General features: G+C 32.2%; 1 protein-coding gene across 1 annotated transcript; it reads right to left on the reverse strand.

Annotated features, from left to right (window-relative positions):
- Positions 1 to 174: 174 nt before the first annotated feature.
- On the reverse strand, positions 175 to 1,381 carry LOC149261354 (uncharacterized). Its single transcript, XM_089368604.1, has 4 exons — positions 874 to 1,381; positions 710 to 783; positions 510 to 621; positions 175 to 239 (listed from the first exon to the last, which is right to left on the reverse strand). The coding sequence occupies exons 1-4, from the start codon at positions 1,379 to 1,381 to the stop codon at positions 175 to 177; spliced, it is 759 nt and encodes a 252-aa protein (XP_089224730.1).
- Between the last annotated feature and the right edge of the window lie 24,929 nt (positions 1,382 to 26,310).

Consider the following 26,310-nt stretch of genomic DNA (forward strand, 5'->3'; position numbering starts at 1 on the left):
GCCTGTTCTTTATAACTAGAATCCCAATATTCATATGATGAGCCGAAGAAATGGGAAAGAGCATTCATATGTCAACCTCATAGTCCTTTGCATGAAGGGTTGTCACTGTCGGCCATACATCTATGGTAACAGATGATGGCGCGACAGCATACCCTTCTATGCTAATTCAAACCCTCAGCCAGTTAGCCATGCATCTACGGAACCAGATGTAGGCACGGCGGGGTAACATATGTACATTCCTTCACAGATAATGACGAAATACAATAAGCATTACAGAACTCCATATTACTAAACAGAACATCAAGTCATTATATAACCAAAAGAGGGATACTGTAAACCTCAACTTTCAATCTATATGGGTACAAAAATAAATAGGCCACTGGTCTCGAACCAGGGTTTGTATCCAGTCACAAGTAAGCCATAGTTCCGGCATTTAAATCAAACGAAAGTACATATTCATATGTATAGAGACAATAGAAGTGCGGCCTCAGAAAAGCAGCGATGTTCACCATGGAGGGGAGGGACCCGACTCCTCAAACGGTCCCAGAAGTTCTTGGTACCCAAGTAGGAGGGAGGTCCATTGAGACCTGCGACCAACCGAATGACAATGAGGTTGGGTCGCTGCTCTTGCTCAGAGAAAAACTCTGGCAACCCCAAAAATAAACCGAAAGAATCCAACCGAGAGTCAAACCCTTGTTCAAGTAAATACCTGTGAAGGCTTGGTGGGCTTCAATAGCTCGGACTCCACGTTACACCAGAGATGCCGGAAGCCGGAGGTGCAACCTGTCAAACCAGAGAAGTAAATTAGGGCTCGGCGTCAATATTCAATGACTATAAACATAACAAGAGCTATTAACTGGTAAGGAAATTCACCTGACCGTTTCAGTAATACCATCTCCGCAGCTAGAAACCCCTCGAACGGTGTATGAGACTGGAGCTGTGTAGTTCTGGGCGCGGAATGAAGGAGCAACCATGGCAGCGAAGAATAAGGAGCAGATACGAATGAAACTGAAGACAAAAGACTCGGAAAATCCGGAGAGCAACCTTTATAAACTTTAATGGGCAGCGGTGGTACGTGGAAGCTCTGACCACCCTCGATTGCATCCGGTGGCTGAGCGCCGTTGATGAGGGCGACATTTTCCAGAAAGCCGGCGCGGGAAAAACCCAGGCTTAGAAACCATGCCCTCATCACATGGCCTGTTAGATATAACATTAAGTCACCGCCAGTTGTCCAATGCTGGAGACGCCAACGAAGGAGTTTGGTACAGCCTCGGTATATACGAGGAATGTGCATAGAGATCTCCAACCATATAGTTAACATATAACCAGATTTATATATTAGTGGTATGGCAGCTGGATACATAACCTGTTCGCCTGCCATGTATACATTGCCTTGGGTCAGGCATGTACGCGATACAATGGCGTTAACAATAATCAGTAATGGATTATTTATTATAAGATGACAACCATGAGTGGGTGCGGTTATATAGTATATAAAAATTTCATTTATAGGTGTATTATAGTGTGTAGGTTGTGACACGATGGTATTATATGGTGTAGTTAATATGTTTTGAGTTCCGAGGTTAATCGCATATCGGAGGAGAAGGGAACCACATGTTAATGTAACCACAGACTATGGCGATTGCGATTAGCAATAATGGTGGAACCTCGAAATGCATGTAGAGGCTGTATAAAGCGGTTACTTGAAACAAGGTTGCTTGAATGTTACACAATACTTGAAGCCTCTGCCTTTATCTTTTACAAAATGCTTCTGATTATATCTTTGTAGTAATTCACATGACTACTTTAAAAAGTATTACCACACAATTATAAGCAACCAATAAATTTATTATTAAAAGTTCAACGTAAAAGATGAACGTAAAAGAGCTAAGAATCCTCAAATATTAAGGGCAACAACACCATGCAATAAGTCAATAAGTAGTAAATTGGTTTACTGTCTTTTGATCATTCTATTCTATTTTAATTTTCTAATGTAATTGATAATGTGATATATAAACTTGATCTACATTTGAGATAATTAAATGAATCATTTTAAATTTATATTATTGTGTTTTAATCTATTCATTCATGAAAATTTACAAATATATAAACTTAATTAAAAAATATAAAAAAATAACAATGAAAATACATAATAATATTTAAAATCATAAAAACTAATCATTTTAAACCAATTTACAACTTGAACATGTAAAATTATGTTTCAAAACTTATTTAAACAACCACAATTCACAATTACCCCTTAATGTTTGGTTTATTTATATTCAAGTGATTAATAATATAATAAGGTAATAATAATTGAAAAATATTATTTTTTTGTTTTAATTTACTAAATCTTAAAAATATATAATCTTTTGTTTTCATAAACAAGGAAATCAAGAAAATGGTGGCATGAAATGTAGCTTAAAGAAAACATTAAATTTTAGAGGGGCCATAAGCAAATGCGTATAAGAAAATGAGTAATTTATATTTATATTATTAATATTAATATTTTTATTTAACATATTCTTAAAACATGCAATTTTCTATTTTGAGAAAATTTAATTATTTCATTAGACTGGATAATAAACTTGCTATTTATTAATGTTATACTTAATTATATTCATAATGATATTAATAAATATCTACATTTAATAACAAAATTAAAATCTAATTTTATTGAAATATTATTATTTTAATATTAATATTTTTTTATGTTAATATCATCGGCAGAGAAGTAATACGACATACAAAGGAGCGGACCCGATGGTATTATATGGTGTAGTTAATATGTTTTGAGTTTCGAGGTTAATCACATATTGGAGGAGATGGGAACCACATGTTAAAGTGACTGCAGACTATGGCGATTACGATTAGCGATAAAGGTGGAACCTCGAAATTCATACAGAGGTCGTATAAAGCGGTTACTTGAAACAAGGTTGCTTGAATGTTACATAGTACTTGAAGCCTCTGCCTTTATCTTTTACAAAATGCTTCCCATTATATCTTTCTAGTAATTCACACTACTACCTTGAAAAGTATTACCACACAATTACAAGTAACCAAGAAATTTATTATCAAAAGCTCAACGTAAAAGATGAATGTAAAAGACTTGGGAATCCTCAATTATTAAGGGCAGCAACACCATGTGATAAATCAATAAGCAATAAATTGATTTACTGTCTTTTGATCATTCTATTCTATTTTAATGTTCTAATGTAATTGATGATGTGATATATAAACTTGATCTACAGTCTAGATAATGAAATGAACCATTTTAAATTTATATTTTTATGTCTTAATCTATTGATTCATGAAAACTTACAAATATATAAACTTAATTGTAAAATTAAAAAAATATAAAAAAAATAACAATGCAGATACATAATAATATTTAAAATGGTAAAAACTAATCATTTTTAACCAATTTACAACATGAACATGTAAAATTATGTCTCAAAACTTATTTAAACAACCACAATTCACAATTACCCCTTAATGTTTGGTTTATTTATATTCAAGTGATTAATAATATAATAAGGTAATAATAATTGAAAAATATTATTTTTTGGTTTTAATTTACTAAATCTTAAAAATATATAATCTTTTGTTTTCATAAATAGGGAAACCAAGATAATGGTGGCATGAAATGTAGCTTAAAGAAAACATTAAATTTGAGAGGGGCCATAAGCAAATGAGTATAAGAAAATGAGTAATTTTAGATTTATATTATTAATATTTTTATTTAAGATATTCTTAAAACATACAATTTTTTGTTTTGAGAAAATTTAATTATTTCGTTAAATTGGATAATAAAATTGCTATTTATTAATGTTATACTTAATTATATTCATAATGATATTAATATAAATATCTACATTTAATAACAAAATTAAAATCTAATTTTATTAAAATATTATTATTTTTTTATGTTAATATCATCAGCAGAGAAGTAATGTGACATACAAAGGAGTGGACCCAATGGTATTATATGGTGTAGTTAATATATTTTGAGTTCTGAGGTTAATTGCATATCGGAGGAGATGGGAACCACATGTTAATGTGACCACAGACTATGGCGATTGCGATTAGCGATAAAGGTGGAACCTCAAAATTCGTGCAGAGGCCGTATAAAGCAGTTACTTGAAACAACGTTGCTTGAATGCTACATAGTACTTGAAGCATTTTCCTTTATCTTTTACAAAATGTTTCTGATTATATCTTTGTAGTAATTCACACGACTACTTTAAAAAGTATTACCACACAATTACAAACAACCCAAAAATTTATTATTAAAAGTTCAACGTAAAAGATCAATGTAAAAGACCTGGGAATCCTCAAATATTAAGGGCAGCAACACCATGCAATAAGTCAATAAGCAGTAAATTGGTTTAGTCTCTTTTGATCATTCTATTCTATTTTATTATTCTAATGTAATTGATAATGTTATATATAAACTTGATCTACAGTCCAGATAATGAAATGAATCATTTTAAATTTATATTATTATGTTTTAATCTATTCATTCATGAAAACTTACAAATATATAAACTTAATTGTAAAATTAAAAAATAACAATGCAAATACATAATAATATTTAAAATGGTAAAAACTAATCATTTTAAACCAATTTACAACTTGAACATGTAAAATTATGTTTCAAAACTTATTTAAACAACCACAATTCACAATTACCCTTTAATGTTTGGTTTATTTATATTCAAGTGATTAATAATATAATACAGTAATAATAATTGGAAAATATTATTTTTTTTTGTTTTGATTTGCTAAATCTTAAAAATATATAATCTTTTGTTTTCATAAACAGGGAAACCAAGATAATGGTGGCATGAAATGTACTTAAAGAAAGCATTAAATTTGAGAGGGGTCATAAGCAAATGAGCATAAGAAAATAAGTAATTTTAGATTTATATTATTAATATTTTTATTTAAGATATTCTTAAGACATACAATTTTTATTTTGAGAAAAATTAATTATTTCATTAAATTGGATAGTAAAGTTGCTCTTTATTAATGTTATACTTAATTATATTCATAATGATATTAATATAAATATCTACCTTTATAACAAAATTAAAATCTAATTTTATTAAAATATTATTACTTTAATATTAATAATATTTATGTTAATATCATCGACAGAGAAGTAATGTGACATACAAAGGAGTGGACCCGATGGTATTATATGGTGTAGTTAATTTGTTTTGAATTCCGAAGTTAATCACATATCGGAGGAGATGGGAACCATATGTTAATGTGACCGCAGACCATGGCGATTGTGATTAGCGATAAAGGTGGAACTTCAAAATTCGTGCAAAGGCTGTATAAAGCGGTTACTTGAAACAACATTGCTTGAATGTTACAAAGTACTTGAAGCCTCCACCTTTATCTTTTAAAAAATGCTTCCAATTATATATTTGTAGTAATTCACTCGACTACTTTAAAAAGTACTACCACACAATTACAAGCAACCTAGAAATTTGTTATTAAAAGTTCAATGTAAAAGATCAACGTAAAAGACCTGACAATCCTCAAATATTAAGGGCAGCAGCACCATGCAATATGTCAATAAGTAGTAAATTGGTTTAATGTCTTTTGATCATTCTATTTTATTTTAATGTTCTAATGTAATTGATAATGTGATATATAAACTTGGTCTACATTCCAGATAATGAAATGAATCATTTTAAATTTATATTATTATGTTTTAATCTATTCATTCATGAAAACTTACAAATATATAAGCTTAATTGTAAAATTAAAAAATATAAAAAAAATAACAATGCAAATACTTAATAATATTTAAAATGGTAAAAACTAATCATTTTAAACCAATTTACAACTTGAACATGTAAAATTATGTTTCAAAACTTATTTAAACAATCACAATTCATAATTACCCCTTAATGTTTGGTTTATTTATATTCAAGTGATTAATAATATAATAAGGTAATAATAATTGAAAAATATTATTTTTTTGTTTTAATTTACTAAATTTTAAAAATATATAAATTTTTGTTTTCATAAACAGGGAAACCAAGATAATGGTGGCATGAAATGTAGCTTAAAGAAAACATTAAATTTGAGAGGGGCCATAAGAAAATGAGTATAAGAAAATGAGTAATTTTATATTTATATTATTAATATTTTTATTTAAGATATTCTTAAAACATACAATTTTATGTTTCGAGAAAATTTAATTATTTCGTTAAATTGAATAATAAACTTGCTATTTATTAATGTTATATTTAATTATATTCATAATGGTATTAATATAAATATCTAAATTTAATAAAAAATTTCTAATCTAATTTTATTAAAATATTAATATTTTTTTTATGTTATATTAGGTATTAATATGTTTTGACATTTTAGATTATTATGTTTTAATTTTTAAGTTTGTATTATTAGAATTTAATATTAGATTATTTAATGTTTTCAATATTGCATGTTTTCAATATTAGAACTTATAATATTGGGTTATATTAAATTTTTAACATTAAGTTTAATTTATATTCATCAATATTGACATTAACTTCAAAATTTTGAGTCAACAATCAATAATAACAATAAAAACTTAATCATAATATAAAAAATAATAATACTTTTATAAAATTAATTACAAAATTAATAATATTAATATAATAAATAAATATAACATAATGAATTTAAATATATAAAATTAATAACATTTACATCACATTAATAAAAATGTTAATTATTAATAGGAATTTTAATTAAATTATGATTTTAGTTTTAATTATTAATACTATTAATATTAATAATATTAATAACATCAACATTACAACTATAAATAATTTTAACTACTTTGATATTAATGATTAATAAAATTTGATATTAAATTTAATTTTAATATGAATAGTTAATATTAATTTCAATATTCATTATTATTAATATTAATTAATATGTATATGAATATTACTTTTAATAATGTTAATATATATAAATATTAATTTTAATGTTAATTATTGATATTAATGGCACTTAATTAACAATGATTGTTTCAATATGAAAATCAATCGCTGCTGACCATATTCAATCATAGCCAAGGTTTATAATATTATGACTTTTTAATTTTAGTTTATAATACTAAATTTTAATATTAGGGTTTAATATCAATCCCTTGGGTTTATTGATCACTTGGATTTTTAATATTGATATTTTGAGTTTATTAATCCCTTAGATTTATAATATTAATCCCTTGGGTTTAAAATTATTCCCTCACTTTATAGTCTATTTAGTTTATAATATTAATCCTTTATGTATATTAATTTCTTAGATTTATGGTAATAATATCTTGGGTTTATAATATTAATCCTAAGGTTCATAATATTAAATGAGGGTTCATAATAATCCTAAGGTTCATAATATCAATCCCACGTTCTAATGTTATTCCCTTTGGTTTTTAATCCCTTGGGATTTTAATATTAATCCAATGGGCTTAGTAATAAATTGGGTTTATAATATTTCTCCTAGGGTTTCTAATATTATTCATAGCATTTATTAATAAATTGGGTTTATAATATTGCTCCTAGGGTTTCTAATATTATTCATAGCATTTATATTCTTACAGTCTAATATTAACCATATGGTTTATAATATTAATCTTAGGGTTCAATATTAATCCCTCAATCATAGCCAACCATGGTCAACCATAGCTGAATGTCACATTGTGACAAGGATTGTCTCACCATGAAAATAAATCATGTTTATTTTAGTCTTTATAATATTTATATTTGGGTTTACGGATGTTGGGTTTATAATATTAGTCCCTTGGGTTTAATATTATTCCCTTGGGTTCACAATCCCTTGGGGTTTTAGTATTAATCCCTTGGGTTTTTTTATTCATTTGGGTTTATAATATCAATCCATTGGATTTGTTATTCCCTTAGGTTTATATTATCAATCATGGTCAACCATGGTTGAATGTTGCATTGTGAAAAGGATTGTCTCACCATCAAAATAAATCATGTTTAATTTAGTGTTTATAGTATTTATATTTGGGTATACCAATGTTCGGTTTATAATATTAGTCCAATGAGTTTAATATTGTTTCCTTGGCTTGAGAATCCCTTGGGGTTTTAGTATTCATCCCTTAGTTTTATTATTCCTTTAGGTTTATAATATCAATCCCTTGGGTTTATTATTCCCTTAGGTTTATAATATTAGTCCCTTGGGTTTAATAGTATTCCTTTGGGGTTTTAGTATTAATCCCTTGGGTTTATTATTCATTTGGGTTTATAATATCAATCCCTTGGGTTTATATTATCAGCAAGGGATTGTGACAACAATTGTCTCACCATCTAAATAAAACATGTCTATTTTAGTGTTTGTACTGTTTATATTTGGGTTTAACAATGTTGGGTTCACAATATTAGTCCCTTGGGTTTAATATTATTCCCTTGGGTTCATAATCCCTTGGGGTTTTAGTATTAATTCCTTGGGTTTATTATTGTTTTGGGTTTATAATATCAATCCATTGGGTTTATTATTCCCTTAGGTATGTAATATCAATCATGATAAACCATTGTCAATCATAGCCAACCATGGTTGGCCATGGTTGAATGCCGCATTGTGACAAGGATTGTCTCACCATGAAAATAAAATATGTTTATTTTAGTGTTGTAGTATTTATATTAGGGTTTACCAATGTTGGGTTTATAATATTAGTGTCTTGGGTTTAATATTATTGCCCTGGGTTCATAATTCATTTTGTTTACTAATCCCTTGAGTTTAAAATATTAATTCTTAGGATTTATTAATTCAACCATCTTTATTTTAGTATTTTTTATATTTATCTTAGGGTTTTTATACCTTGGGTTTATAGTATTAGTCATTTGGGTTTAATATTGTTCCCTTAGGTTCATAATCCCTTGGGGTTTTAGTATTAATCCCTTCGGTTTATTTTTCCTTTGGGTTTATAATATCAATCACTTGGGTTTCTTATTCCCAAGTCAACCATGGTTTATTATGATGTGAACCATGGTCATCCATGTTCCAACATGGAATTGTGATAAGGATTGTCTCAATATGAAAATCAACGATGGTCAGTCATGTTTATTTTAGTGTTTATAATATTTATCTTAGGGTTTATATACATTGGCTTTATAATATTAGTCACTTGGGTTCATAATCCCTTGGGGTTTTAATATTAATCCCTTGGGTTTATTATATCAATCATGGTCAACAATTGCCAATCATAGTCAACCATTGTTGAATGTCGTGGTGTGACAAGGATTGTCTGACCATGAAAATAAACCATAGTTATTTTAGTGTTTGTAATATTTATATTATGGTTTACCAATGTTAGGTTTATAATATTAGTGCCTTGGATTTAATATCATTCCCTTCTGTTCATAATCCCTTGGGATTTTAGTATTAATCTCATGGGTTTATGTTTCCCTTGGGTTCATAATATCAATCCCTTGGGTTTATTATTAACTTCGATTTATAATATCAATCATGGTCAACCATGATCAACCATAACCAACAATGGTCAACTGTGGTCAATCATGGTCTCATCTCGCATTATGACAAAAATTGTCTCCACATACGGTTTATATACCTTGGATTTATAATATTAGTCCCTTGGGTTTAAGATTATTCCCTTAGGTTCATAATCCCTTGGGGTTTTAGTATTAATCCCTTGGTTTTATTGTTCCTTTGGGTTTATAATATCAATCGCTTGGGTTTATTATTCCTCAGTCAACCATGGTCAAACATGGAATTCTGATAAGGATTGTCTCAATATGAAAATCAACGATGGTGAATCATGTTTATTTTAGTGTTTATAATATTTATCTTAGGGTTTATATACATTGTGTTTATAATATTAGTACCTTGGGTTTAATATTATTCTTTTGGGTTCATAATCCCTTAAGGTTTTAGTATTAATCCCTTGGGTTTATTATTCACTTCTCACAATTCTAATTATTATTGGACCATTATTATTATTATGAGTTAATATTATTATTATTATAATGATATAATATAATAATAATAATAATAATAATAATAATATATAATTATTAGTGAAGCATAGTCAACTGTGGTTAAACAGGCTCAAATGTTGCTTGCTTTGTGACAAAGGTTGTCTCAATATGAGAATCAACCATGGCCAACCATGGTCCAACGTCACATTGTGACAAAGAATTAATTATTATTATGTAAAGATGAATTAATTGTTATAATTTTAGGTATCATTTTTTGGGATTCAACTGCGTTAAGGAAGTCATTCATTTATGACCATTTCCATGAGAGGTAGTTGTAATTGACTCATTTCTGATGATTTTTGAATAGTCCACTTAGCACCCATTACATCCGGTATCCACTTAGCACTCATTGCATCTAGTGATGCTCACATGGGTGAAGAAGTGGGATTGAAAATATTTAATTAATAAAATATTATTATTGTTTAACAATAATGAACTATTTAACTATTATTTATTAATTTTGATGAGTAAATTATTATTATTATTATTATTATTGTTATTATTGTTATTTTATTATGACTTATAAAATAAAATAATTTTTTTATATTTTTTCTAAACACAATATTAATTTTTTTTTTTAATAAAATAAGTAATTACTTATTTACATTTTATCAAAAATGAATAATATCTTATTATTATTATTATTAATGGTTTGTGTCATTGATAGAAATGAAGCCTTATGGATATATCAACCACATTTGCTAAAATAATTATTGTTATTATTAAATAATTATTATTATGAAAATTATTATTGTTAATTAATATTGCTAATATTATAAGGAGTTAACATAATAATAATAAGACTTATTATTATTATTAATTAATATTACTAATATTATTATGAGTTATTATTATTATTATTATATTAATATAATAATCATAAATATATAAATATATAAGAATATAATTTTTATTATTTATATAATTAGTTAAAAAAATACACATATTTATTAATGTGGTTGATATAGTTTATTCCCGTATATCAACTATATTGGAAAATATGGTTGTACATATCTTCATATATACCTATCGGCATATATCACCAACATTGCCAAATATAATTATGCTAATTTTAAATTATATCTGAGCAATAGTTTTAAATCAAATGTGTGCAATATTAAGTAAAAATAAAATCGCTGTTTATGAAAATGATCTCTGTCATCACCTGGTATACCATAAATTCACTGAACTACATGTCGCTTGAATGGATTCTAATACGTTCATGTCGTTTGAATCTAATGTGCATAGTATTGCATTGGAGGAGGCGAGCATTAATTAATTAAAAAATTATTAAAACATATACCTATCTGTATGAATGATACCCAATATCCCAATAGATAAAGTTATCACCCTATGGAAGATTTCCAATGACATACTAAGTTAACCTACAATTCGACCAGCGCTATCACAAATAAACGATGCAAACATCTTATTTTGTGTTCAAAGTGAGTCGGAATGATCTACAACGTTTACATTCAAATTAATAAGCGACCCAATATTGAATTTCCGAAAATGTTTATGCCAATATATAATAGATCAAATTTCCCCTAATCTCAACCGCTTAAGAGATAAAAGGACTAAATTATATTCAAACATTTAAATAGGTTAATTTTAAAAGTTAACATAAATATTAAAGGTTAATGAAGTTTATTTTGAATAATGAGGAGAAATAATTAAATTCGTTCCCTCAATATCAATACCTGCAAATAATAGGTTTATTAGAATAATTTCGAATTTTGTTATTGAATTATTGAATTTTGATGATTTTCTCAATAATTTAAAACTATGTTATTTAATTTTAATAATTCTTCCCTACAAAACAAAAAAAACTATTTATAACTTTCAAATTTAAAAAAAAAATAAAATTGTAAAAATTAAATATAAACCTATCATTTATTATGTATAAAACTTAGATGTTTGATTTTAAAATTCAACTTAAACAAATTACACCGCATTGAAATCACTAAACATACAATCAAATTAATAAATAATTAACGTAGAATTTCCCACCAAAAATTCTATGAAATATTTAAAAGACAAAATAGTTTTCTATTTACATCAAATTAACAAATGATTAACCTAAATTTTCCCACCAAAAATTCTATGAAATATTTGAAAACTAAAAAATAAAAAAATATCTATAATGTTTTATTTAAATTAATGTATTTATACAAATTAAATGATATAAATAACAAGTAGAAAATAGTCATCAGAATCTTTTATCATATATCTCAAATTATTATTACCAATCGAGATTGCTTTGTTCCACGATTCAAGATGCAAAAGAAAAATGCACCTTGCCCCTTTGCTATGATACAGATTCTTCATAATCCTACATGGTCTGCTCTGCAGTGCCATGCGGCATGCATCTTCTTCAGCCACAGTAACTTCGCTTCGTTATTATATTGTCATTCAAATACTCGCACGCGGATTCATTGATGTATATGCATTTTCAGAACAGAACAATTTTCAGATAAAATGCCAATGCCCAATCCATTAACTAGGTTTTAATTGCTCTGTCGTGCAGGTCAGCTGTTTATTTTCTTTCCACCCGCGAACATGGTGTAGGTATCATGGTTGCGTTTTTTTTGTCAGAACTTGAAATTTATCAATAGATCGAAAGTGTGTTGTATTGTTAATTATATTTGTTTCTATATGTTACAATATTAAATAGACGCGGGATGGAGCTCGCTGCCTACACTGAATTTATTGATAATGGCTTGAAATTACTATTATTGATATTTTAATAATAGTTGATTTAATTTATATGGCCAGGATTTTCCCATAATAATTATATTTTATTTATATAATAGTTAATTGGAATGTTTCTAATGGTTTATTTTGAAATATAGAGTTTTAATTTAATTATTAATTATTCGGTGAATAATAGATTAATAGGAAGTATTTTAGACTATTTATAATTGTATTTTATTTAGGTGAATAGTTGAATGGAATGTAGATAGTTGTTTATTTTGAAATATCAAATTTTAATTTAATTATCAATAATTATTAGTTAAATAATATGGATTCAACTTTCATGTAATATTTTATTTAATTTTCATAATAGTATACACAAATCAATAATTGGGCCTATGGTATTGATAAGCTATGATTTTTTGTGCCTCTTGTATTGACTCATGCTATTGTAGTAAAGTCCATTAAAAGAGTAAAAATCTTCATGATAAAGTAGAAATGGATCTACATGGTTAGGAATCATGTTCCATGTTTTTCAAATATATATTTTTGTGTGTTTAACTTTTATATTAATAATTGTTTCAATATTCAAAAAGGTGTTGGACAAAGTTTTCATGGCCTTTCAAAGGGTTGGTAAACAATAGTAAAAGTTAAATATACATTTCAAATGCAAGTAAATTAATTTAGAACCAACTTCTCAAGTATTAGGTTTTTCGATTATGGTTACCGAGAATTTATATATTTCGGAATGTCTAACTCTCTCAAACCCTTTGTTCACTCAACATGGGATCCTATGTTTTCAAAATTCAAGTCAAAATTTGCATAATGTGGATAGGTTACTCTCCCAAACCCTTTGTTCACTCAACATGGGATCATATGTTTTCAAAATTCAAGTCAAAATTTGCATAATGTGGATAGGTTATCAATTATTGTTAGGTAAATAATAGATTACTATGGAATATTTTAGACTATTTAAAATTCTATTTTATTTAGGTGAATAGATGATCGGAATGTGGATAGTTGTTTATTTTGAGATATCAAATTTTAATTTAATTATCAAAATTTATTAGTTAACTAATATGGATTTAACTTCCATGGAATATTTTATTTAATATTCATAATAATATACACAAATCCATAATTGGGCATGTGGTATTGATAAGCTATGGTTTTTTGGGTTTGTGATATTGATAAGCTATGATATTGACCCATGAAATTGTAATAAAGTCTATTAAGGTGCTAAGAATCTTCGTGATAAAGTAGCAGTAGATCTACAAAATTAATAATCTTATTCCATGTTTTTCAAATATACATTTGTGTGTATTTAACTTTTATATTAATAATTTCTTCAAGATTCATAAAGGTGTTGGAAAATGTCAAATGCAATTCCCAATTGAAATATTTAGCAAACCAGACAAAACATAGTCATTAAAGCACTTCAAAATGCTTCTTAAAGTGCATTAATTAGTAGAGTACTAAGTAGTAGTGTATTACGTAGGTGTCTTGGCTTCCTTTCCCTTTCCTTGTTTTTTAGCCCAGCAATAACAAAAATAACAACAAAGAACTTGTGGAGTACTTTCACTTCTGTTTTGTGGTGTTCTCAGTGAACAAGAAACACCTAAAACCTTTATTGTAAAATGCATCCTTATCCATTTAGTAGGAAAAATTATATTAGACAAGTGGGTAGGTGTCCTTTTTGGTTTTAGAGCACTTAGATAAACCATTTCCATTACCAACTCCCTTACATATCTACTCAAGCCATTTGAATGGATAGGCAGAAAACACATTCTTTAATGCTTTGTTTAAGTGTGGACACTTTCCTTCTTCAATAGAGGTTCATGGGAAGTTTAACAAGAACAAATCACGAGAATTAACATACTGTTGTAGTGGTGAAATTCAAATGCAATGATGTGCGATGATCTACCAAACTTCCAATTGATTTTCATATACTTCTCAAATAATTCCTCCTTCCCTTTGTTTATCCTCCTTCCCTCAGCATCTGTCCGCCTCAGGTTGGAAATTCTTGCAGCAGAACTGCCACTGGGAGCTGATGTTGGCTTCTTTGTTGTACTGACCTCGGAAATGGACACCATTACTCCCATTCTAGGCACTGCCCTTTGAATCCTGCACAGGAGCCCTCTGTTCACAACTTGTTCTCCTTCCTGGCCACTTGTATAGCTGAATTGCATTCCAACCACACTGATATGGTCCGTCACCGCATGAGGAGTCACAGAGGAGGCACCTGCGGTGGTAACGCTCACCCACAAGCAGCGCAGAGCTTTGTTTCTACCTCTCCCCCTCATTCCCATGAGAATTCGTCTCCTCCCAGTTTGCCTCACAGACACTATCCCCATACGCACAGTGGATGGGGGAAAGGGTAGGTCCCAATGGCTGTGCATAGTGATTTCTGGCTCCACACGGCAATTTCTCCTCTGCATCCCAGCTTTGTCCCTCACTCGACTCAGTTCAGGTTCTAGAGTAACCTGAACAGGCCCATCATTACAGCCAATGTGACCATAGTTTTCTTTGAAGAAAATGAGCAGGACAATGCTTAGGTGAGAAATTTTGAAGTGCCTTCTCAGGAGGAGAGAAATCAGGGAGTGGGTCATGGTTCTGAGAAACTCCTGAAGGATGATAGCAGGGGAGTTAGGCATGGCTGTCTGCATGGTGAAGGAGTTTTCATTGGTGACATTCAGCAAACTGGTGGCAGCTCAGTCAGAGCTTCAATTACGATGGAATTAGTTGGCAGTTCGAGCGGCACCCAACATGCAAGGGAGCCTCCAGGTGGCATAGCAAAAGGTGACGTGGCAGAGGAGGGTGAAGACTGGTACCACTACGCTTGCCTCATTGTCAAGGAGACACCTAACCAGGATGATAACCAATGACGCCACGTGGCATCCGTTGCCACCCATGCGCCAACTCAGACTTTTGTTGCTGACAGGTTTGGTCCAATCACTTGTTGTTTTTGTTGTTTGTATGAACGATAAGCGAGTTTGTCATTTTGCAGTTGCATCAGGTGGTGTTGTGTTGAATCTCCTTCTGGTTTTTACCTTGAAACATGGGTCCAGGTCTTATGCATGGTTTTCCTTTGGTGACGGTCTCGGGATATATGTATGGTCTTTTTTCCATGTCAAACTTGTTTCCCCAAATCTAGGGCAGTTTAGACCTTCTTGATGAACTTCAGTGACAACAGTTGAGGTGAGCCCTCTTTGTAATTATATTTTTGTTTTTATTAATAGAATTAGCCTTACATAGAAAAAAAAAAATTCCTTTAGAAGTCAATAACCATCTCCCATTGTTGACTTGTTTTTTTATCTACTTCAGTCCATCTGAATGCATAGCCACAACATATTCTCTATTATTTTGTTTAAATGTGACAATTTTTATGCTTCAATGGGATCTCATTATGGGCAGTTCTAAATCCCCATAATAGAAAACTACCATATTATCATAGTTGAAAACATTAAATTGAAAGACACACACATATTTTCCAAAATAACATCTTAGTTTGTAGGTGAGATGATCTATTTATGGGAAAGGAAACACATTTTAGAAAGTTCCCTTAGCTAAGTTGTTGAAATCACTGGAAACTTGCACCCAATCTGAAAACTTGGACAATTGTAGAGTATTTCTTTTTATTGTGGAATATCTCCTCATTTAATTGTTTGTCTTAAACTCAAATAATGTTTTCCTAAATTAGTATGTAGACTTGATCTTGAATCTCACGAAAACTTACATAATGCTAATGTTATTAATATATGAGTTAGTTGCATTAATTCATAATTTCATATTGAGGTCCTTTTTTTTATTTTACTAGAATGAATTTCTTGATGGTTATTTTGTCATGGTTTCAGCCCATTCCTATTACAGTAGTGTGGCTATTTTATTAATGAAATTTTCCATGAAATATGTTAAACATTTTTCTACATTTCTCAATCTCTCTTACTTACGCTAAATACCTAGGGATGTTAACTACACATTCATGCCTACTTGGTTCTCTCTTGCTTTATGCCTGTCAAATTTTCATTTTAAACACTGAACAATAGAGATGGACCCTTAGTTCTAATACTTACCCAAATGAGATTGACCCTATGGGGTTGTATGTTTGGAACCATAGTTACACAACATGTACCTCAATAGAACCATAGTTCATACAACACCCCACATAAAGCACTGCAGATAGCAGACTCACATAATAAGAAGCACTAGTCAAAGCCGATTTGATCATTAATAGAAAGTCTTGATTGTTAATCACTGTTGAAAGTCGATAGATAATCCTTGCCATACTCATTAGAGTACTTCCATGCTTTTATTTTTTTAATCATTTTTTTTGAGTTAAGGTAATTTTGAAATAAAGGTCAAGTTATAGGTGGTTGGTGGTTTATTGGATCGTGTGGATAATCAATGTCTTCAACCATGTAGAGGTTTCTTCACTATGTAAACTATTACAATGGTCTATTGCAATTGCTAACATACTTAGATGATATATACAAGAAGTTATATTAAAGAATAAAAAGTTTCCCACCAAGAGATGTAAACCCTATATTGTTGAGGGAGTAATGCAAAATAATAAAATAGTTTGTTGCTAATGTCAACATAATTCAAAATGTTTCTTTGCAATTTCAAAGAGATGCTCTTGGAGGAAACATTGGAGATATTAAACATCATCAAGTGAATTTCTCTAGTGATCTGAAAATGCGGCACTTAGGCTTCTTGTCTAACTTACAAGAACCTCTACCACTTCCAAAGCTTAAATATTCCCAAGTCTTTATGATTAACCAATGCAGAATTAAATATGTGCTTGAAAATAAGGTATATGTTGGTCTATTTTAAATTGTTTATGTTCTTTAAGTTGATGTATAAATACATATAACAGTGAATAGTGCAACAATAAAACAACACATAAGACAACAATTTAATTAGGAGTTCACCCAAAACTCTTGCGCTACGTCTCCGTGAGCTCTAGTCAACTTAACTAGGTTCTCTGGGATTATGGTATAACTCATTTTATAAGCTCTTGGCTCAAATCCATTGGTTTACATAGAAAACAATGGGTTTAGACACCATCTCATCCCTAGATCTGATGCTCTCGGTTTTCTGGCTCTATGCTCTCGCTCTGGCTCTCAAATCTGGTTCTGGCTCTTGGCTCTGGCTCTTGGATCTAGCTCTAGCTTCAGCTCTTCAGCTTTGGCTTCTCTGAGCTCTCAACAGTGCGCTTGACCTCCAAGCAACTGTCTCAGCTGCTCCGTGCCTTAGCTTTCGCTCTCTCTGCTCTCTCACTTCTGCCTAGCTCTCAATTGAGCTCTCTACCTCCTTTGAGGTACTTTTCCAGCTTTTCAGCTACCCCAGTCATTTCTCTATGGCTTCTCTTCTCCCTGTGAGTTAGACTGGCCATCTAGCTCTGCAGCTTCGTGGCTGCAAAATGCATCATTTCCTATAAAAACACTTGCTACAGTGTGGCATGATGATTAGGAGCGGTTACAGAGGTTTCGGGGCCTTCTCCTTAGGCAAAAACCCAAAAACTGAGAAAAATCCATTACACCAAGTTTTATGGAAAAAAACACTATCAGGCGTGAATTTTGGATGTGGAAACACATTCAATCGGCCCTAAAGTCCCTATCGGGTACACCATTAGGCCTTATATCACATCGCGTAAGTGTTTTGGGTAAAATCCCAAATACACGGGAAAACGGTGAAGAACCCAACAAAATTCATCCTATCGGACTTCAAAATATATCGCAATCGCCCTAATATCGCATCGCGTCCGCCTTTGGCCACTATTGCAATCCGCACCGTCGATCCACGGGATCTCCGATCAGTAATTTATATCCAATTTTGGGTGGCTTAGGAGTAAGGTTTTTACCCACCTAAAAAGGAAGTTTTCCTCTCTCCTCTGCTAGCCACGTGTCGACCAGTGTGTGGAAGCAAGCGGATCCAACCCAATACCACTTTCTACCCGAGGCCCACCTAAAATCCCGCCTTTGCGGAACTCAAATACCATGCATCATGTTTATAATTCCCTTTCGGGTCCATTTTATTGCTTTGGGGGCTTTTTCCTTTGTATATCAGTTTTTATGCCGAAATGCGCCAATACATAGAAATGCCCCTTTATGGAAAAACTCAAATGTTATCAACTCGGGTTTATAAAACCCATCGGGTCTGGCTTTTAGTCACCCCTTTATATTGTTGGACGTGACGTTGCGATGCGATATATCGCAATCACAAGTTGCATTGGCCCGGGGTCCGTCCCTTGTCTCATGCCATCACCGATACCGATTTGCTGATCCGATCATTGTCAATCAGCATATTGCATAATCACAATCGTCGAGTCTGGGGTCCCGATATCACACGCATACCTACCTCCGACCCGATACATCAGATCGGTCAATCGGGGATTCTTCGACCTCCGCTTAAGTCCTTCCCTTTTGCCTTTTTCTGATGTGATTTCCTTTTATAAGGGTTTTTTGCCATTTTTAGGGGATTTTGCCTCTTTTTCCAAAGAATAAAGGGCATCTTCTTTCTGTAATAACTTCTGCATCCTAAGTCCACTTTTGCCCATTCAAGTTACAGTAGATTTAGAATGAAAATATCTCTACAATGGGGCCATGTCCAAGAACTTCCTTGGACTTTCATTTTACCCTGTGAGGAACACTTAGACTTAGGAGTATATCCAAAATCCATTTTGGATCACACCTTCTCACTAAAAGAAATTTTGGTCTCCAAAAGACTGATATACTAATCTGAACAGTAAATGAGAGTAACAACACCCTCTACATTCAAACTCCATACACTTGCCTTCCATAGTGCCTTTCAACCTAAGTCTCTGACCACTTCCCTTCTTGGATGGGTTGGTCTTCCTCGGAAGAACTGTCTTCCTCCTTGCCTTCCTGCAGAACTTCTGCTGAAATGGTCATAGAAGGTTGTTTGATCTTCTCTGCATTGATCATTGATCCAAGGTGGCTTCAAACAAATGTAAAGTTCATCTGCTTCACAAAACTTTCATTTGCACCCGTTCAACAAGCTGTCAACAACAATTGTTAACAACAACAAAAATACAGACAATAACTGGATGGCCTAAACTCCTGCTTCAACAAAAGAAATAGATTTCACATCTTGTGAACACCTCCATGTATTACATCTGCATACCAATGATGGACTAGATAACAAGCCCACAAAACATGCCTTTAAAACAAATGACCCTTCAAGTCAAGCATGTAGAAAAAGACCATTAGGACTATTTTTCAAAAGATGAAACACTTCATCATTATCTCCATTTGGAGGCCACATCAACTTTTCTCAAGTCAATATCACATGCATGTTACAACAAAGAAATCTACCCTTCAAGTTAATTACACATACATGTTCAAATGCAAGGAAATCATTTAGCATCCCTGTGTTCATGCACATCAAGCTCATGCATGCATTTCATCCTTCAACTTTTGCTTAAGCACACTGTACTTTCAAAGCTAAAATGAAATATAATGTTGCAGCAACAAAGTGAGTCTCCTACTTCACTTCTCCATTCACCTTCTTGGTAAAATCCTGCAACTTGCATTCCTTTAACAAAGAAATGAAAATAGATGCATCAATAGACATGTAATCTTAATTGGATAAGAACTCTAACCATTCCTCATCAATCCCTTTCAAAGGTACTTCCTTTGTCTGCACATCAGCATCAACGTGTGAATCATCCTGAAAAACATCAATCATGGAATCTTCCTTTCCATTTCTGCCATCTTCTCTTTCCATTTTCTTCAGCTTTTGTGGAAGCATTGCTGGATTCAGAGTCCAACACCTTTCAACAAGATGCCATTGATTATGGTAGTAAGTGCACTGCATGGCATCCTCTTGACAGCATGATTTGCCTTGTCTAATGGACCTTCGGCTTCTTGTTTCTTTTCCTTCAAAAGTTTCCTGTATGTGGCCATTCTCTTCCAACATCTAGAAACATTATGGTTATCCAAACCACAAAAGGAACATGCAACTCTTTTCCCATATCTATGTGGAAATTTATCATGCTTTGCAAAATCAAAAGGAAGATGATTAGAAGCAAATTTATACCTTTCTCTTTCACCTTTATTGCCTTCATGAGGAGGTGAAGCAAATGAAGAAGTGGCTCCCTTTGGAACATCATCAATCTCTTCAAGGCTGTTAGAGTCTCCCCAACTCTCTGGTTCAAGTGTGTGCTTTTGAACACCTGCATCCTACAAATGATGCTTCAAGCTATTGCATTCCTCCTGAATACAATCTTCACACTCTTGAAGACCTACAATGCAACTCCTTCTTGGAGTTGTTTTAATGGTCTTCGCGGTAGCTTTGGAACTTTCTCCATAAGTTTGTCCAAAGCCAAGACCCAAATACTTAGGCCTTTCCTCAACTAGCATTGGCTCAACAATACCTTGTGCATGCTTACCCAAACCTTTTCCTTCATAGACCATCTTGGACATTAGCTTGGAGCCCATGCCTCTGGAATGTTTTTCAAAAGAACTGATATAAGCATTCTTAGAGGAAATTGAAGACAAACTGGAATGGTTTACCACTTGTTCAAGCTGATACTTGACTAAGGCTTCTTTGGCAACAAAGAGTTGTGACTCCAACTCATGCATCCTTTTCAGGTTCATATTTGTAATATGAAGTTGCCTCTCCATTTCCTGCAATTTGTTAGAAAGCAAATACTTCTCTTCCTCCACAGAATTCAATTGCTTTCTAAGTATGATGCTCTTCCTTTCATCCTCATACATTTCCCTCACCATATCCATCATGGTGGCCAAATATTCCTTCGTGTCTTCATCAAATACTCTTGTGAAGAAAGAAGAATTTGAGGACTCACTTGTAGGAGTTGTCATTATACCAATGAATAAAATAACTTCTAACAAGATTAATAAAGAGCTTATTCAGCAAACTTTTGCAATAAACCTTCTGTGCTTCAAGGATTACTTTGAGGTCCCCTGGGATAGAAGAATGCCTTCAGCCCTTCTTCCTTCTTGTCCTTCCTCGACTGAGCTATCAATAGCTTTCCCTTCACCTCTACAAACTGAAATAATAGTTAGTCTGCAACCAAGTATACAATCAACCTTTGACTATTTAAACACGTTGTAGACAAGCAATATTTGTTCTATCAATCAAGCATTCTGATATAACCTTCTTGAAGGTGCGGTTAATCAATATTGAGCTCTGATACCACTTGATCTGAAAATGGGGCACTTAGGCTTCTTGTTTAGCTTGCAAGAACCTCTCCCACTTCCAAAGCTTAAATATTTCCAAGTATTTATGATTAACCAATGTGGAATTAAATATATGCTTAAAAATAAGGTATGTGTTGGTATGTTTTAAACTGTTTATGTGCTTTAAGTTGATTTGCTTAAGCTGATATATAAATACATATAACAATGAAGAATGCAGCAATAAACAACACATAAGACAACAATTTAATTAGGAGTTCACCCAAAACTCTTAGGCTACGTCTCTGTGAGCTCTAGTCAACTCAACTAGGCTCTCTCGGATTATGGTATAAGTCTTTTTACAAGCTCTTAGCTCAACTCCATTGGTTTACATAGAACATAATGGGTTTAGACACCATCTCATCCCTGGCTCTTAAGCTCTCGGCTTTTTGGCTCTCCGCTCTCGCTCTGGCTCTGGCTCTAGCTTCGGCTCTTTGGCTCTGGCTTCTCTAAGCTCTCAGCAATCTGCTTAACCTCCAAGCGACTGTCTCAGCTGCTCTGCGCACTATCTTTCACTTTCTCTGCTATCTTACTTGTGCCTAGCTCTCAATTGAGCTCTTGGCCTCCTTTAAGGTACTTTTCCAGCTTTGAGACAACCACAGTCGTTTCTCTGCGATTCATTATCCCTTTGCGGCTATGCGGCTTCTCTGCTCCCTATCGATTAGACTGGCCATCTGGCTCTGCGGCTCCATGGCTGAAAAATGCAGTATTTCCTGTAAAAACACCAGTTGCAGCATGACATGATGATCAGGAGTGGTTACAGAGGTTTCGAGGCCTTCTCCTTAGGCAAAAATATGAAAACTGAGAAAAATCCATTACACAGAGTTTTTTGGAAAAATACACTATCGGGCGTGATTTCAGGACGTGGAATCCCATTCAATTGCCCCTAAAATCCCTATCGGGTCTGCCACTAGGCATTATATCGCATTGCATAATTGTTTTGGGTAAAATCCCAAATACACGTGAAAACAATGAAAAACCCGACCAAATTCGTCCTATCGGACTTCAAAATATATCGCAATCACCCTAATATCACATCAAATCCGCCTTTGGTCGCTATCACAATCCCCATCGTCGATTTACGGGATCTCCGATCGATGGTCGGTATCCAATTTCAGGCAGCTTAGGAGTATGGGGGTTACCCGCTTGAAAAGGAGGTTTTCCTCTGTCCTTCGCCAGCCACGTGTCGATTAGTGTGTGGAAGCCGGCGGAGCCAGTCCAATACCGCTTTCCGCCTGAGGCCCACCCAAAAACCCGCCTCTGCGGAACACAAATACCATGCACCATGTTTATAATTCCCTTTCGGGTCCATTTTATTACTTTGGGGGCTTTTTCCTCTGTATATCGGTTTTTATGCCGAAATGCGCCAATACATAGAAATGCCCCTTGATGGCGGAACTCAAATGTTATCAGCCTGGGTTTATAAAACCCATCGAGTCCAGCTTGTAGTTGCCACTTTATATCAGTACGATGTGACGTTGCGATGCGATATATCGCAATCGCAATTCGCATTAGCCTGGGGGAACGTTCCTTGTCTCGTGCCATCACCGATATCAATTTTTTGATCCGGTCATCGACAATTGGCATATCGCATAATCGTAATCGCTAAGTCCAAGGTTCTGATATCACATACATACCTACCTCCGACATGATACATCAGATTGGCTGATCAGGGTTTCTTCCGCCTTCGCTTAAGTCCTTCCCTTTTGCCTTTTTCTGATGAGATTTCCCTTTATAAGGGTTTCTTGCCATTTTTATGGGATTTTGCCTCTTTTTCCAAAGAACAAAGGGCATCTTCTTTCTGCGATAACTTCTACATCCTAAGTCCATTTTTTCCCATTCAAGTTGCAGTAGATTCAGAATGGAAAGATCTCTGCAATGGGGCTATATCTAGGAAATTCCTTTGACTTTCATTTTCCTCTGTGAGGAACACTTAGACTTAGGAGTCTATCCAAAATCCATTTTGGATCATCTAGAGTTTCTCATCAAAGTTGTATATTCTACAGCAAAATTTATGAATAATTTGGAGGGGATGTCTCACTCATTTTCATCTAATACGTGGTAATTTTTTAACTTGTGAGGTTACAATGGAAATTTATATTTGGAAAGATAGCCATCATATTGTTCATGAATTAATATTAGTTCATTTAATTTATTTGATTTACTACTTGTATTGTTCAAAATCTATCAAATATTTGCTATTGGAACTTGAAAGACCATCTTTGAATATTAAGAGGCAATCTATGTTGGAAAGGTTATAGAATCTGTCAATTTGGCATAATGTAAGCCACTTTTCTTTATCTTATAGCTTTTAATGACATTTTTCTTACTAATTTTTATCTTCAACGATTTTTTATGTTACGATTATTCTCAAATTTATGCCTTACGACGTTTCTTTTGCAACATCTGGTGTAGTTACCAATTGAAATATTTAACTAACCAGAGGAAACATAACCATTAAACCACTTGAAAATGATTCTTAAAGTCAAATAATTAGTATAGTACTAAGCATGAGTGTATTACGTAGGTGCCTTGGCTACCTTTTCCTTTCCTTTTTTTTTCTCGACAATAACAACAATAACAACGAAGAACTCATGAACTAATTTTTATTTTTCTTTGTCATGTATGGCACGACTAGAAAGGTTCTCAATGAACATGAAACTTGAAACCTTTATTTCACAATGCATCCTAATCCATTTAACATCAAAAGTAATATTAGATAGGTGGGCTGATGTCCTTTTTATTTTTAGAACACTTACATAATCCCTTGTTGGGTTTTGGAAATCACCTTAAGGTTTTTACTTGACCTCATCCAAAACCATTTCTATTAACAACTCCCCTTCATATCTTCTCAGGCCATTTGAATGGATAGGACAAATGCATGTTCTGTAATTCTCAGTTTAAGTTTGACCACTTCCTTTCTTCAAAACAAGTTCATGGGAAGTTTAGAAATAAGAAATCACGAGAATTAACATACTATCACAATGGTGAAATTCAAATGGAATGAAGTGCAACAACATGCCAAATTTCCAACTGATTTCCATATAATTCTAAAATAATTCCTCTATAAGTCACTAACCATTCCCATTGTTGAACTACTTTTGTATCTATTTTAGTCCATATGAATGTGTAGCCACAACATATTCTCTATTATCATGCCTACCTGGTTCTCTCTTGCTTTACATTTTCCAACTTTTCATTTCAAACACCGAATAATAGAGATGGACCCCTCGTTTCAATACTTACCCAAATGAGATGGACCCTACGAGGCTGTATGTATGGAACCATAGTTACACAACATGTACCCCAATGGAACCACAGTTCATAAAAAACCCCACATAAAGTGCACACGTAATAGATTCACGCAATAAGAAACACGAGTGAGAGCTAATCTGATCATTGACAGACAATTTCGATTGTAAATCATTACCGAAAATCAATAGACAATCATTGGCATACTCGTTAGACTACTTCTAGGCTTTTATTTTTTTTAATTAATTTTTGTTGAGTTGTTAAGGTAAATTTGAAATAAAGGTCAAGTTAAAGGTGGTTTGTGGTTTATTGGATTGTGTGAATAATCAATGTCTTCAACCATGTAGAGGTTTCTTCACTATGTAAACTGTTACAATGGTCTTTTGCAATTGTTAATATAAATCAATGACATATACAAGAAATTATAATATAGATTAGAATTTTTTCTTCCAAGAGATGTAAACCTTATACTGCTGAGGGGTTAATGAAAAATATTAAAATAGTCTATTGCTAATGTGAGTGCAATTCAAAATATTTCTTTACAATTTCAAAGATGATGTTCTCATCGGAAACATTTGAGATATTAAACATCATCCACTGCATTGCACCAGAGTTTCTCGTCAAAGTTGAAAATTTTGTACCAAACGTTATGAATAATTTGGAGCGGATGTCTAGCTCATTTAAATTTAATATGTGTTGATGTCTCAAAACTGTGAGGTTGTGATGCAAGTTTAGATTTGGAAAAATAACTATCATATTGTTCATGAGTTAATATTATTTTATTTAGTTTATCTCATCTACTACTTGCACTTTTTGAAAATCTATCAAATATTTTCTATTGGAACTTGAATGACCATTTTTGAAGATTAAGAGACAATCTATGTTGCAAATGTTATATAATTCATCAATTTTCCACAATGTAAGTGATTTATCTTTATCTTCTAGCTTTGAATGACATTAGGTTTACTAACTTTTATCTTCAATGATTTTTTATATGTTAGATGTTGAAATGTAATTCCAACTGCAGCATATTGTTTTTGAAAACCGCCAGTTTATCCCTCGCACAGCTTTTGCTGTATGATGGTATTTTTTGGGGGAGCAGCGATCACAAT

Source organism: Pinus tabuliformis, chromosome 6 (assembly GCF_031772625.1).
Source record: "Pinus tabuliformis cultivar Carrire ecotype Pingquan chromosome 6, CPIR1, whole genome shotgun sequence".
In the NCBI taxonomy this organism is placed as follows: domain Eukaryota; kingdom Viridiplantae; phylum Streptophyta; class Pinopsida; order Pinales; family Pinaceae; genus Pinus; species Pinus tabuliformis.